A 14708-nucleotide genomic window follows, 5' to 3' on the forward strand; every position below is an offset into this window, starting at 1 on the left:
GGAGCCCGCCCGCAGTCCCCCTTGGGCAAGAGGATTTCACCATGCTCCCAAGCTGGGGCCAGGCCTGGCCGGGTCCCAGAGGGCCCGCCATGCACCCACTCCGCGACTCCTCAGGCCAGAGGGAACCATTAGCTTGCCCATCAGCCAGCCCTTCTGGCCCCTTCATCCTCCTTGCTCCCGGGGACGGCCACTAATCGGGCCTGGGACGGAGACTCCTCGGCCTCCCTCCCAGCCAGTCCAGCCGCCCATCCACCCCATCCACTTGAGACCGGAGGACTGGGTTCCAGCAGCCTGTCAGGCCCCCGGGCTGAGGTTTGGTGGTGGGGGTTGGACTGGAGGGCAGGGCGGAAAGGCCCCAGGGAGCCCTGGAAGCAGGCCCAAGGCTCTCCGTGGCATGAAGGAAGCCGGGTGGTAGGGCGCCGGGGGACCCGCATCCTGGGTCCCCAGTGCCTGGGCTCTGCCCCCATTCTTGTCACTGGGAATCTGCCCCAGCCTTCCTGGGGAGGGGCTCTCTGGGCTCTGACACTGGCCATTGCAGGCAGGGGGCCAGGGCCGGGAACAGGGGGCAAAGTCTATCCTGCTCGCTCCACACCCCTCTCTTTGAAGAGCGGGGAAAGGACAGAAGAGAGCAATTACTGCAACGTTCAAAACGCCCCAACCCATTACAGCCCATAATTACCAAGTAGTAAAAAATGATCAAAGAGAGCCCCCTCCCCGCCCCCCCCAAAAGCTTGCCAGCAGGCCAACACAAACAGGCCTTTCAGGTAGTGGATTCTCCTAGCTGGGGTTCTAGGAAAACAGCCATAGTGAAGTAGATAGATGGCACTGGGTGCCCAGCACAGGGACTGCCTTTGGGTCCCTGGGCCTTCCGAGCAGTCAGATGCCCTCCCGGTTGCAGGAGCAGGAGGGCACCCTGGAAAACCCATTCTGGGGTGGTTCTCATCACTCTGGCTCCGAGTGGGAGGTGCCACCTAGTGCGAGCAGGTGACCTGAGCTCCCAGGGGCCCCTGGACACCAGGGCATAGGTTCCAATCCCGGCTCACCTCCCTGGAGGCTCAAAGCTGTCTTGTCCCTCTCTAAAGCCAGAGGGCCATCCTGCCCTGACCCCTCTACTCTGGGAGCCCACCCTGCCCTTCCCTCCCAGTTCTGGGAGCTCCTCTCTGGAGTCACCCTCTCTACCGCCCACCCAAGCAATCTCCCCTGCCCCCCACCCCCGGGCTGGCCTGCTGTTCCCAGGGTCACTGAGGGGACGGTGTGTCTTGCTGTTCCAAGTGGCCCTGCCAGAGGCCAGGGAAGGAGGGGGCGGGGCTCCAGAGCACCTGCCACTCTAAGAGTCCAGAGCCCAAAAGAAACCAGGCAGCAGGCAAGTCTGAATGTCCGACCTGAACAATCTGCTCTGGCCTCTGAAATGCTGCCCACTTCCTGCTGGGGCCAGCCCCCCCACCCAGTCACTGCCCAACTGCTGCTGCTGAGGAGCCTGGGCCCCTAGGTACCTAAGGCCTCTCGGCCTGTCCCTCCCGAGGACTACTAGCCCTCTGCCTCACCAATGCGGGGCCTCCCCCAGGGGCCTGAGCGGGACGGTGACCCCCATCTGTGGTCGGTGGTTAGGTCTGAGGCTCAGGAAACCCTGGCAAAGTGCCCTGCAGCCGTGCCCCCGGCCTCCTCCCTACCTGGATGTGGAGGAGGCTCAGTGGAGCCCCGGAGGCCCGCCCACCCCCAACACCATCAGCAGCCACCAGTGCCCAGCCCCAGAGGGGAAGCAGGACAGAGGCTCCCTGGCCAGCCTCATTCACAAGCAGGCAGCCATTTAGTCTGACTCAGAGGAAAGCATTCCAGTCTCCGGGCTTCCAAACCGCAGCCAGGAAAGCTGACCTTGGAAGGGCAGCGAGGGGGGAACGGAGAGTCGAAGTCCAAGAGAACAGTCTGCCCCTCAAAAGGTCCTGCCGGCCAACTGAGCCATCAAGAAGCCTCAACTTCCACCTGTCTTCTCTGGCCTGCTGGCCCTCGAGATCTCCGGGGCACTCAGCCGGGATTGGGTCTGCCCTCCATACGCCCCCCACTCCCACCCAACACTCAGAGACCCAGCAAGGCCAAGGAGGAAGCAGACCCCCTTCGAGGGGGGTGTCCAGCCCTCCACCTGCCTGGGCATCCCACGGGCCAGGGAGCGGTGTGGACCCCTAGTCCCAGACCTCTGGGGGTCCCCGGGGTCCCCACCCTCTGAAGGCTACGCACCTTGCTGGCCAATGATAGGCAGGGACGGGGGGCACGGCGGGGGCTCTCCAGCTTCACGATGCTGATGAATCCCGGTTCCAGGTGGTCATCGTCACTGGCGTTGCACAGGTACAGCGGGTGGGACTGTGGGCAGATGGGCAGACCATCAGAAAGAGTTCAGGAAGGCCCCAGCAGGCCAGAGGAGAGAATCCCTGACTAGGCCCTCTGGGTACCAGACCCTTGGCCCCGATCCCACCTGGGTGCCCACAGAGACTAGTGTCCACCTCCCAGAGCCCCAGTGAGGGCCACCTGGTGCCTCAAACCCGACAGTAAGGAGGAAGAAAAGAATTCCCCACATCGGCAGGATGGAGGAAGGAGAGGGGCAGGGCTGGAGGGTGGCTGGAGACCTTAGACAAATGAGGGTGAGAAGATGGGTAAAGAGGATGCCAATCAAAGCATTAATTGCAAAGCAGGTCCTCAACATCTGGAGGATTCTGGACTGGAGGCTGCTCCCTGATCCCTTGGGAAAGCGACGAGAAGCCTCAGTGGAGGACAAAAACACATATTTGGAGGGGTTCTTCTTCCTGCTGTCCCTCTGGCCTCCAGAGACCACTGGGCAGCATGGAGAAAGCCCTGACCTCTCGGCATTTTCTCCATGCTTCTTCAACCTCCGCCTCTCTGACCTGTCTCCCTGACCTCTGCCTACCTGCCCCCTGGCCCCCAACTTCTGCCTCCGATCTCTCCAATCTCTGTCTCCCTGACTTCTGATTCTCTGGCCTCTGCTCTCTGATCTCTGCTTCCCTGACCTCAGGTTGTCCGACCTCTGCCTCTCTGACCTCTGCCTCGCCTCTGTTTGTCAGCATTGCTTCCGGTGCCAAGGGGAAGCGGCCTTTGCAGGAAGTGGGGGCCCTGATTCCAGGAGGAGCAGACTCCTCGGTGGCTAAATGGGACAGTGGGGAGGGTTCCTAGCTCCCTGAGGCCTGAGGACTCCAGCTGGAGCTCTGAGGGTGGCGAAGCAGGAACCCCAGGTAGCCCTGCAGGGAGGCTGGGGAACCCCCTCGCCACTCGGTGCTGCTGCCACTGCGGATGGGGAGACGGGCTCCGCCCGCAAGAGGCAAAGGGGATCGGAGAGCGCAAGGGACCGAAATCCTGCTCCCTGGATAAAGAGAGAGAGAGGGAATCATCAGGGGTGGAAATTGAGATGGTTGGACAGGAGGCTGGTCTGAGTCCGGCAGGAAGTGCTCACTCAGTGAGCTCCATCAGCGAGCTCAGGCAGTACGTATGCGAGGCCTTGGGAAGGTGGGAAAGCTTGTTGTGGGAAGGGAATGTGTCTGTTGAATTGTTATACTGCACTCTCCTGAGCATCTAATACAGTGCTCTGTACACTGTAAGCACTCAATAAATATGATTGGTTGATTGACAAAGACCTCAAGGAGGCTTTCCCCAATTAAACCCTCTTTTGCCTGGCTCACTCTCCCTTCTGGGTCATCTATGCACTTGGATCTATCGACCTTTGGGCATTTGATAGTCACCTCATCCTCAACACCACAGCTCTTATGTGCGTATCTTTAAATTTTGTATTATAGATTATTCATTTATATTAACGTCTGTCTCCCCCTCTAAGCTGTAAGCTCATTATGGGCAGGTACTTGTCTGCTAATTCATTACACTGTACTCTCCCAAATGCTTAGTACAGTGCTCTGTACATAACAAATGCTCAATAAATTCAGTTGCTTGATTGAATGAAGGAAAGACCCCGGGAGGAGGCCTTGAATTTGACAGAAGGAAGTGGGAGTTCTAAACTGTGCTCATTCAATCAGTTTTATTTATTGAGCACTTATTGTGTAAGCGCCTTCTACTAAGCACTTGGGAGAGTGCAGTATAACAAGGGTTGATAGATACGTTCCCTGCCCACAACAGCTTCTGATACCCAGTCTCGGGGTAACTAAGTCTGGGCCGCTCAGGAGGCTAACTGGGCATTCTCCGCCCTTCACCTGAGCACCTACCCCAGAGCACCTACCCCAGCCCTCCCCGCTGAAATCTCCCCAGAAGGAAACCAAGCAGCCCAGATTTGTTCATTTTATGGTATTTGTTAAGTGCTTACTGTGTGTCAAGCACTGTTCTGAGTGCTGGGGTAAATAATAATAATAATAGTGGCATTTGTTAAGCGCTTACTATGTGCCAAGCACTGTTCTAAGCGCTGATGTAGATACAAGGTAACCAGATTGTCCCACGTGGGGCTCTCAGCCTTAATCCCCATTTTACAGATGAGGTAACTGAGGCACAGAGAAGTCAAGTGATTTGCCCAAAGTCACACAGCTGATCAGTGGCGGAGCAGGGATTAGGACCCACGACCTCTGACTCCCAAGCCCACGCTCTTTTCACTAAGCTATGGCACAGTCCCTGTCCCACTTGAGGCTCACAGTCTAAGTAGGAGTGAGTAGGATTTAATTCCCTTTCTACAGTTGATGAAACTGACCCTCCTGTCCCACATGGGGCTCACAGTCTTCATCCCCATTTTACAGCTGAGAGAACTGAGGCACAGAGAAGTGAAGTGACTTGTCCCAGGTTGTACAGCAGACATGTGGAGGAGCTGAGTTTAGAACCCAGGTCCTTCTGAATCCCAGGCCCGTGCTCTATCCACTAGGCCATACTGCTTCCCCTCTTCCTCCTCCTCTCCTTTTTCCCATCACTCCACAAGCTCGGTCCCCCTCTTTCTGCCCTGGCCCCACACGGGGCCTTGTGCTAGAATCTTGGGACTATTATTTACAGCCCAGCTCTGGCCGGAGGTCCCCTGTGTCCCACATCCCCTTGGGGGTCTAGAATGACATCAGCAGGAAGCAATCTCTGCCCTCCCTGTGAGGAGGCCCATTGCCTGGCTAATCTGAGAACCTCAGTCTCCAGGGCCCTGAGAGGGAATTCTCTCCCTGGGGCTCCTAGGCTCTGGATCCTGAGGCAGAGGGGAATTGAGCATGGGCAGTTTGGAAGATTTGACCCAATCCAGTTCACACTCCCTCAGGGTCACTGCCCTGTCCACGAGCAGGAAGAAAACTTTGGAATCCCCCCTTCTAGACTGTAAGCTCGTTGTGGGCAGGGAATATGTCCATTTATTGTGGTATTGTACTCTCCCAAGCACTTAGTATAGAGCTCTGCACACACTAAGTGCCAAAAAAATACGATAGAATGAATGAATGAATTCCAGAGCCAAACAGGATACCATGCCATCGGCCAACCCTGCCCCCAATCAGTCAGTCAGTCAGTCAATCATATTTATTGAGTGTTTACTGTGTGTGAAGCACTGTATTAAGCACTTGGGAGAGTACAATATGACAATATAACAAATTCCCTGCCCACAGTGAACTTACAGTCTAGAAGGGGAGAGAGACATTACTATAAATGAATTACTGATGTGGACATAAGTACTGTGGGGCTGGGATGAGGGGGATGAACAAAGGGAGCAGGTGTCAGGAATATGCAGGGAGAAGCCGGAGAAGAGGAAAGGAGGACTTAGTCAGGGAAGGCTTCTTGGAGGAGAAATGTCTTCAATAAGGCTTGGAACGTGGTTGGGGAGGAGAGGGGGAGAGGCCGTTGGACCAGGGGCCACCTGGTTTTATCTCCTTCCTGTCTCCCAGGAAAGGAGGCTTTCTCTGGGCTCCATTCTGCCTGAGGGTCATTGTTGGGGAAGCCTCGCTACCAATCAGTGGTATTTAGTGAGCACTTACTATGTTCTAAGAGCATAGAACTTAGTACATAGTTCTAAGAGCTTAATAATAATTGTGTGATTTGTTAAGTGCTTATTTGTCAGACCTACTAAGCCACTTGGATAGATACAGGCTAATCAGAATGGACACAGTCCCCGGCACATGTGGGGCTCATAGTCTTAATCCATATTTTAGAGATGAGGTAACTGAACCACAGAGAATTGAAGTGACTTGATTAAGATCACACAGCAGACAAATGGCAGAGCCGGGATTAGAACCCAGGTCCTTCTGACCCCTGGACCCTTACTCATTCCACTAGCCCACAGGCCTCAAACTCCTGCCCATTCACAGAGGCACAAGCCCAGGCCACCAAGCCAGGAAAGCTCAATGGGATTTGGGGTGCTTTTGGGAGAAGTAAAAATCTCTGCTCAGCCAACATCATCTTGGGGCTGAAGCGGGTTCCAGGAGCACCACAGGGGATGTAAGGGTAGGTGGCAGCATCACAGGAAATAGAGATGCTCAGTGAGAAGCAGGGCAATTAAGCTGGAGACGGAAGACCAATTAAGCTGAGCAATCACCCTGTGTAAGGACAGAAGGTGGGTTGCCCCAGAACTGAGCCAGGGGTGGGAGTGGGTGTGCTGCTCGTGGAGAAGCCAAGGTGGTTGGCGGGATATAAAGCTTTCAGAAGCAGTGTGTCTAGTAGATAGAGCACAATCTGGGAGTCAGAAGGGCTTGGGTTCTAATCCTGGCTCCTCCACTTATCTGCTGCCTGACCTTAGGTAAGTCGCTTCACTTCTCTGGGCCCCAGTTACCTTATCTGGAAAACGGGGATTGAGACTTTGAGCCCCATGTAGGACAGGGACTGTGTCAACCCCATTACCTTGTATCTACTCCAGTGCTTAGTACAGTGCTTGGCACGTAATAAGCGCTTAACACAATACCACATTATTATTATTATTACAACCGCCAGCGTCCCTGCGAGGTGGTTGGGGGCTGAGCAGGGGTCCCCGCAGCTGGCTTCTCACCCCACCCCGCTCTTCCCTGCTCCCCTTTAATCTCATCTGCTTGCCTAACCACAGCCACAAACAGAGCACCCTGACCAGACGCCAGGCTGGCTGAGGCCCTCCTGGAGAGATAGATTATAGCTGGCTTGGGATGGAAGCCCAAGCAGTCAGACAGCGTCAGCTCTCCGCTCTGCTGCCCCTCCTGAGGGCCAGAGGTTCTTTGAGACCCAAAACCTCCTCCACCGAGACCTGGGGCTACTTCATAATCCCTTTCTTTTTCTTTCTTCATCCCCCAACCCCAAGGCAGGACAGCTCCTCCTCTCCGCCCTCATCCTCTACATCCAGGCTAGTGTGGTAACCGAGGCCTTCAGCTGGTCATCTAAGAATCTCTTCAGACTTGAAACAGCTCTACTGCCTCCACTATTTTTATGGCATTTCTTAGGTGCCCAGTACTAAGCGCTGGGGTAGATACAAGTTAATCAGGTTGGACACAGTCCTGTCCCATGTGGGGTTCACAGTCATTCAATCAATCGTATTTACTTGAGTGCTTTACTGCGGGCAAAGCACTGTCTAAGCCTAGGGAGAGTACAATGTAACAACAGAAGACACAGTCTTAATCCCCATTTTACAGATGAGGTAAGTGAGGACCCGAAGAAATGAAGTGACTTGACCAAGGTCACCCCAGCAGGCAAGAGGCGGAGCCGGGATCAGAACCCAGATCCTTCTAGTGGGTAGGCCGGGCTCTACCCACTAGAACCACATTTCTCATCCTCCCAATCGGGGTGAATGCCCGCTCTATTGACCTGAGCCCCTCAGTTCCTGCCTTCAAGGCTCTTACATTCATTCATTCAATAGTATTTTATTGAGCACTTACTATGCACAGAGCACTGTATTAAGTCAGAGGAAACCTGCTGGTAAGCTCACTGTGGCAGGGAACGTGTCTGCCAGCCTCTGTTGTAATTGTAGCTCTCCCAACCAGTCAGAATAGTGCTCTGCACACCATAAGTGCTCAATAAATGTTCCCGACAATAACAATAATAATAACTGTGGTATTTTTTAAGCTCTTACTATGTGCCAGGCCACTGTACTAAGCACTGGGGTGGATACAGCAAATCAGGTTGGACACCAGTCCAAACTTCGACGATGACGACAAACCTATTGCTAATCCTGTTAGATTGTACTCTCCCAAGAGACTATAACAGTGCTCTGCACATAGTAAGCACTCAATAAATACCACTGATTGATTATTGATTATTGGACTGCTGCTCCTGGTCCCTGGCTCCTCCCTGAAGCCTCCCGTCAGCCACCTTCTGGACGCCACCTGTAAAGACTCCTTCCCTCAACACGCCCTCGACTTTGCTCTTCCAATCTGGAGAAGACACCCCACCTACTCTATCCAGTGCAGGAGCCCCCTTTTTCCCCCCACTCCCTGAAAGTGCAGTCCTCTAAGCGGAAGGGGACCCAGTTAGCTTGAGTCTGCCTGGAGTCTCCCAGGCCAAAGGAAACTTCCCCGGGTAGGAGGACTTAGTCTGTAATTCCTGTGAACAGGGACGTGTCTACCAACTCCTTTCATTACTGAACCTCTCCAAGCGCTTAGTACAGTGCTCTGCAGACAGTAGTGTCAATAAATATGATGATTAATTCATTGACTGACCTGAGCACTGCTGGGGGCAGGGCACCTGAGCCCAGCAGTCCCCATGTTGACCAATGGGCCCTCTTGAATGGCAGCCCATTCCTCTAGACTGCAAGTACGTTGTAGGCAAGGGAAACGTGTCACCAAACTCTGTTGAATTATACCTTCCAAGCGCTTACAGCAGGGCTCAGTAAGTGCTCAATAAATATCACTGAAGGATGATGTAGAAACAGGGACTGTGTCCAACCGGATTTAACCTTGTAATAATAATAATGTTGGTATTTGTTAAGCGCTTACTATGTGCAGAGCACTGTTCTAAGCGCTGGGGTAGACACAAGGAAATCAGGTTGTCCCACGTGGGGCTCACAGTCTTAATCCCCATTTTACAGATGAGGTAACTGAGGCACAGAGAAGTTAAGTGACGCCCAAAGTCACACAGCTGACAAGTGGCAGAGCCAGGATTCGAACCCATGATCTCTGACTCCAAAGCCCGTGCTCTTTCCAGTGAGCCACACTGCTTCTCTACCTACCCCAGCCCTTAGTACAGTGCCTGGCACATAGTAAACACTTAACAAATACCATGAAAAAAAAAGAGGGTAGAGTTGGAGGTTTTCCAGCCTAAGACCTTTCAGGAAAAGCCAGGCCCAGCTTCCAGTGTCCACAGTGCGTTCCTCAGATCAGGACCCAGGTTCCTGAGCTCCAGATCTGGCGGCCCCGCCCCGGAACTGTGCTGTCCGAGCCAGATTGGAGTTGTCCTATGAAATGACAATTCTGGTATTTTGTTAAGCACTCTTAAATGCTATGTACTGTGCTGAGCACTGGGCTCGCTATAGTACAATCAGCTCAGATAAAGTCTCTGTCCTACATGAGCCTCATGTGAGATAGGGACTGTTTAGACCGTGAGCCTGTTGTTGGCAGGATTGCTCTATCTGTTGTTGAAATTGTACATCCAACACTTACTACAGTGCTCTGCACAGGTAATGCGCTCAATAAATACGATTGAATGATGTTTGCTCTGATTATCTTGGATCAATCAATCAATATATTTATGCCTCTCTGTCCAGAGACGATTCAGGACTCAGCTAATCCCCAGGGCCACAGGGCCTCCACAGCCTGGCTCTGATCCCCAGAGAAGAGCCATCTTCCTCTTTGGAGTTGGCCTCACCCCTGAAATCCCAGGCTGGTTGTCCCCACAGCCACCCCTTCCCCCCGATGACTCTTCCCCCTCACCCCATCCCATCAGGGCAACGCCCTTGGAAGGGTTAGCTGAGGGCGGGCTCTCAGGCGCAAAGTTCACCTCACTAGAATTTGGCATTTAATTGGGCTTCTGCTCTTAACGAGCTGTATCTGGTCGGGTCTGGAACCGCATGATGGGAAGACACCTTGCTCCTTTATGGCTCCGCTCTTTCATTCTCGTCACTCCCATGAGGCCAGTGCCCTCCATCAAGCGCTCCTCTCGGCACAGTGGGGCTACAATGTACGGCACTTATGTCCATAGCTGTAATTTACTTATTTAGATTAATGCCTGTCTCCTCCTCTAGACTGTAAATTTGTTGTGGGCAGGGAATACGTCTGTTATATCTTTCTATTGTACTCTCCCAAGCACCTGGTACAGTGCTCTGCACACTGTAAGCACTCAATAAATACAATTGGCTGACTGACACATAGTAAGCGCCTAACAAATACCACTAAAAAAAATTTCCAGGGATCTTAAGGAACATTCATTCATTCATTCATTCAATCATATTTATCGAGCCTCCCGCTGCCAGACCAAGACTGCAGCCCAGGCCCTCGCCCTGGGAGCTTCTTTGCTCTGCTGGTTCGCAACTTGAAACAGCAATTGGAACCTTGAAATCCTTACCCCTCATCGGGGAAGCCCAGTGGGCACATAAAAAAAATAATAATACCGATGGTACTTGTTAAGCGCTTACTATCTGCCAGCACCATTTTAAATACTGAGGTAGATACAAGTTAATCAGGTTGGACACAGTTCCTGCCCCACGTGAGGCTCACAGTCTAAGGAGGATTAGGGAGGATTTAATCCCCATTTTACAGATGAGGTCACTGAGGCACAGGCTATTGCATCGGCCTTCTTGCCGGGGACCTCGCCTTTGACCCGTCCCCTGTCGGTCCGCTGCATTCCATCTGCCACCCAGATAATCTTCCTTAAACACCCTCTCGGCCCACTTCTCCCCTGATCTCAGGCCTCTCCAGTGAGATCCCCCTCCTCTGGATCGCCTGGAGACTCCTTTTCCATTGGCTTGAAGTTTCTCCACCACTTCTCTTGGCTGTATTATTGGCTGTCCTTTGCCTCTGCCATTCCCCTACCTGTCTGCTTCACCCCTCCTAAGTCCACCTCCTGCTCTTGCTTCACCCACTTCCAGACTCCTGGCTTACTTTGTCTGCGGGGCCTAGGGACTCTCTTTCCCTACGGATCCACCTGCTCCCAACCTTCCCTGCCTTCAAAACCCTCCTAAAATCCTCTAACGAAGTCTTCCCAGATGAATCATCATCCCCCTCGCACCCATCTCATGAATTGCTTTAGCCCAGCCTCACAGTACCTGTGTATTCACACAAACTCGACTGAACGTTCCTTGTGACCGGTCCCGATCCTACTGCTTGCGAATAGTCCTATGTCTGACTCCATTAGATTATAAGCTCCTTGAGAGTGGGGAATGTATTTTGTGCCCCGCAAATGCTTAGCCCGGTGCCTTGCGCTCAGTAAGCAGTCAGTCAATGGTATTTATTGAGCGCTTGCTATGTTCAGAGCACTGTAATAAGAGCTTGGGAGAGTGCGATATAATAATAAACGTACACATTCTCTGCTCACAACGAGCTTACACTCTAATTGCTCAAATAATGCCAGTATTACTATTAGTACTAGTATTACTACGCCCATGGGACCAGAGAGAAAAGGCAATTTTTTGGAAGGAGGGGAAGAGGTGTCTCTGAACCAAAAAATTATTTAGATGGGCTTTGGAGGTTTGAGCCAGCCAGACCCCTGGGAAACAGGGAGTGAAGAAATGAGAAAGCCCACCGATTTTTCCAAACAAGCCCCACGGCCCTTCCGGATTTCAGTCAGACTTCCGTGTGCAGCATGGGAGGCCCTCTTTGAAGGTGAGAGGAGGCTATTACGCCATGGAAGGTCGATGCTGGCTGTCTCACACAAACACCCCATTCCCCCGGGAGACGGCGAGGTGGCCCGATTCAATAGTCCAATCCCAGTCGGGAAACAGGGAGGCGGGGTAGAGGAGGAAGAGGAGAGGAGCGAGGAGGGGTGAGGCGGGAGGGGGAAGAAGAGTCCAGAAAACTTTGTTTTGGTCTTCCCCAATGCCAGCTGCTCCAACCTGGCTCCTCTCTCTTTTCCCTTCGTTGAGCAGTGCAGGGAATTGAGTAAAGAGCGACCTGCTTCTGCTATGCCAGCTGCCATGGGGGTGGCGGGTGGCGCCCAGGTGGCGCCAGGAAGTGGGGAGGCCCATAAAACAGGGCTGGGGTGTTCGCTTTCCAGCCGAGGGGTGGTGGGAGAGAATGGGCGATCCTATCATAACTTAACACGGCCCGCTCCTCTGCAGGGGTTGCTGTGAACAGCCCTGGAGGAACTAATTTCCCACGCGGGTCACAAACAAAGCACCTCACCTCCCCCAAGAACCTGAGGAGGGGGCTGGGGATTTCCCCTCATAATCTAGAACCCCAGTGCTAAGAACAGTTACTGGCACAATAATAAGAAGAAAAAGAAGAAGAATGGCATTTGTTAAATGCTTACTATGTGCCAGGCACTGTACTAAGCATTAGGGTAGATACAAACAAATCAGGTTGGACACAGTCCATGTCTCACATGGGGGTCACGGTCTTTAATCCTCATCCTTTCCCCATCACTTTCTGCTCTTCAAGCCTAAGGTAGCTAGCTAGCTGCGTGATTTTTCATCTAAATCCCATGGGGTCTAGGCCTGAGACTCAAGGGACAAGGGTTCTAATCCCATCTCTGACACTTCCTTTCCCTGTGCCTCAGTTTCCTCATCTGTAAAATGAGGTTTAAAGATCCATTCTCTTTCTCCTTCAGACTGTGAGCCCCGTGTGGGACAGGGATCGGGTCTGACCTGATTATTTGGTATCTAACACAGTTCCTGGCCCACAGTAAGTACTTAACAAATACTATTATTATCATCATCATCATCATCATCATTATTATTCTGAGAGGTTGGTGGAGCATGGCAATACCAGGCCCCGGGGCCCTAAGGAGTGGGTTGAACCCAAATGCCCAGCCTAGGAAAACTCACAAATTCCCATGCCCACGGTCCTCTTCATCTTTCACCTGAGCTGTCAGAGCAGGCAGGAAGTGGCCCGAGGACAACGAGACAGACAACATGGGGAAGCTTCGACCGATGAGGGGCTGAGGACTTGGACAGGAAAGGGGAAGGCACTTTGCCTCCACTGCCTCTGGTTGCCTCCTGCCTCTCCTCTCACTCTAGTCGGGGGTTAAGATGGAGCCGGGGGGACGTTGCCCCAGAATAAATTTCAGGGTGGCTGCAGAGAGAATCTCAAGCAGTAGAGAGCTGTTCTTCTGCTTGGGTCATTTTCACCAATCCTTTAAGAGCACAGATTTTACCCAGTTCCCATTCCTGGGAAGAAAAGCTGCTCTGGGGGCCCTGAGTGCTTACTGATCTGCTAACAAGAGAACAAGGCAAAGAGAGTGCTGGCCCCGAGAAGATGGGCCCAAGCTTTTCCTCTGTTTCCGCTGGTACAGCACTGGGCCCCTCAAATTGATAGTGTCGTTTCTTGGCATTCCTAGAGCTGAGTATTTTAGAGTCATTTCTAGAGTCTTTGGCTCCTTCCCCCTTCTAATAGCCAGGCTTGGGAACGGGCTCATAGGACTGGGAAAACTAGAAAGACGCGGTCCCCACACTCGAGGTAATTAGCAGAGGAGTAACGTCAAGGGATTTGGAATTAATCAATAGTATTTGTGAAGAGCCTACTCTAAATGTAATAATTAATAATAATTATGGTATTTGTTAAGTGCTTACTATGTGCCAGGCACTGGACTAAGCGGTGGAGTGGATTCAAGCAAATCGGATTGGACACAGTCCCTGTCTCATGTGAGGCTCGGGGTCTCAATCCCCATTTTACAGATAAGGTAACTGAGGCACAAAAAAATGAAGCGACTTACCCAAGTTCACACAGCAGACAAGTGGCAGAGTCAGGATTAGAATCCAAGATCTTCTGACTTCCAGGCCTGTGCTTTATTCACTATACCATGCCGATTCTCATAGTACTCTGGGCAAAGTACTATGCTAAATTCATTCATTCAGTCATATTTTTGAGCGCTAATGCTTGGGAGAGTACAGTAGAGTTAGTAGTCATGCTCTCTGCCCCCTAAAGACTAGTCGGGAGACATACTGAAATAACTTACGGATGGGGGAAGCCATAGAACTTAAAGATCGATATTCAAGTCCCCCAGTGGGGAGAGTGCAGAGGCTGGGGGTCGGAGGGGCCTAAATGCTTAGGGGGCACCAACTTAATGGTGTAGATGGTGCAATAGGTGGGGGAAATGAGGCGGGGAGATGAGGGATTAATCAGGGAAGACCTCCTGGAAGAGATGTAATTTGAGAAGGGTCTTCCCCTCTTTCCCGCCCTCCTCCCGATCCACCAGCCTGACAAGGAATGTGCTAAAAAACCAAGGCCTGGAAGATGAAACCAAGTTTGGGCATTCCCCATTTTTCCATGTGTTCTGACCATAGGTGATTTTCCAAACTCGGTGTTCAATCCCAGCTGGTCTCCCACCCTGTAGTCAAACTGAAATTTTTATCATGCACTTCCTGTGTGCAAGAGCACTGGGCTACCTTCCTGGGAGAGGGCAAGAGATGGAAACGATGCAATCCCTGCCCTCGAGGAGCTGACGAACTACAGAATCCTTAGAAGCCCAGCTCTGGTGGGACACTTTGGGTGGAATGACCGGTGATTTATGAGGGGGCTCGGTGATTGGGGCTTCGCGAGAAGTTTGGGGATGTATGAGACACAGGTCACCTGGAGTCAGAGGGAGCTGGGTGTGTGGCTATTTCGGAAGCTCCCTTACTTGCTCTTTGGGAACTGGGACATCACGGCAGCTTCCTAATGGCCTTAGACCCCTCTGCTTTTCTGCTGAGAGACAAGAAAAGATGATCC

At 52.5% G+C, this 14708-nt stretch overlaps 1 protein-coding gene across 1 annotated transcript in view; it reads right to left on the bottom strand.

The window, feature by feature from the left end:
- RNF43 (ring finger protein 43) overlaps positions 1-14708 on the bottom strand; it is a 73411-nt gene that overhangs the window by 7836 nt on the left and 50867 nt on the right. The window contains exon 3 of the mRNA XM_029082697.2: positions 2233-2355. Coding sequence (XP_028938530.1) covers positions 2233-2355 — 123 coding nt within the window. The remainder of the gene's footprint in view (positions 1-2232; positions 2356-14708) is intronic.

Source organism: Ornithorhynchus anatinus, chromosome 17 (genome assembly GCF_004115215.2).
Source record: "Ornithorhynchus anatinus isolate Pmale09 chromosome 17, mOrnAna1.pri.v4, whole genome shotgun sequence".
Lineage (NCBI taxonomy): Eukaryota > Metazoa > Chordata > Mammalia > Monotremata > Ornithorhynchidae > Ornithorhynchus > Ornithorhynchus anatinus.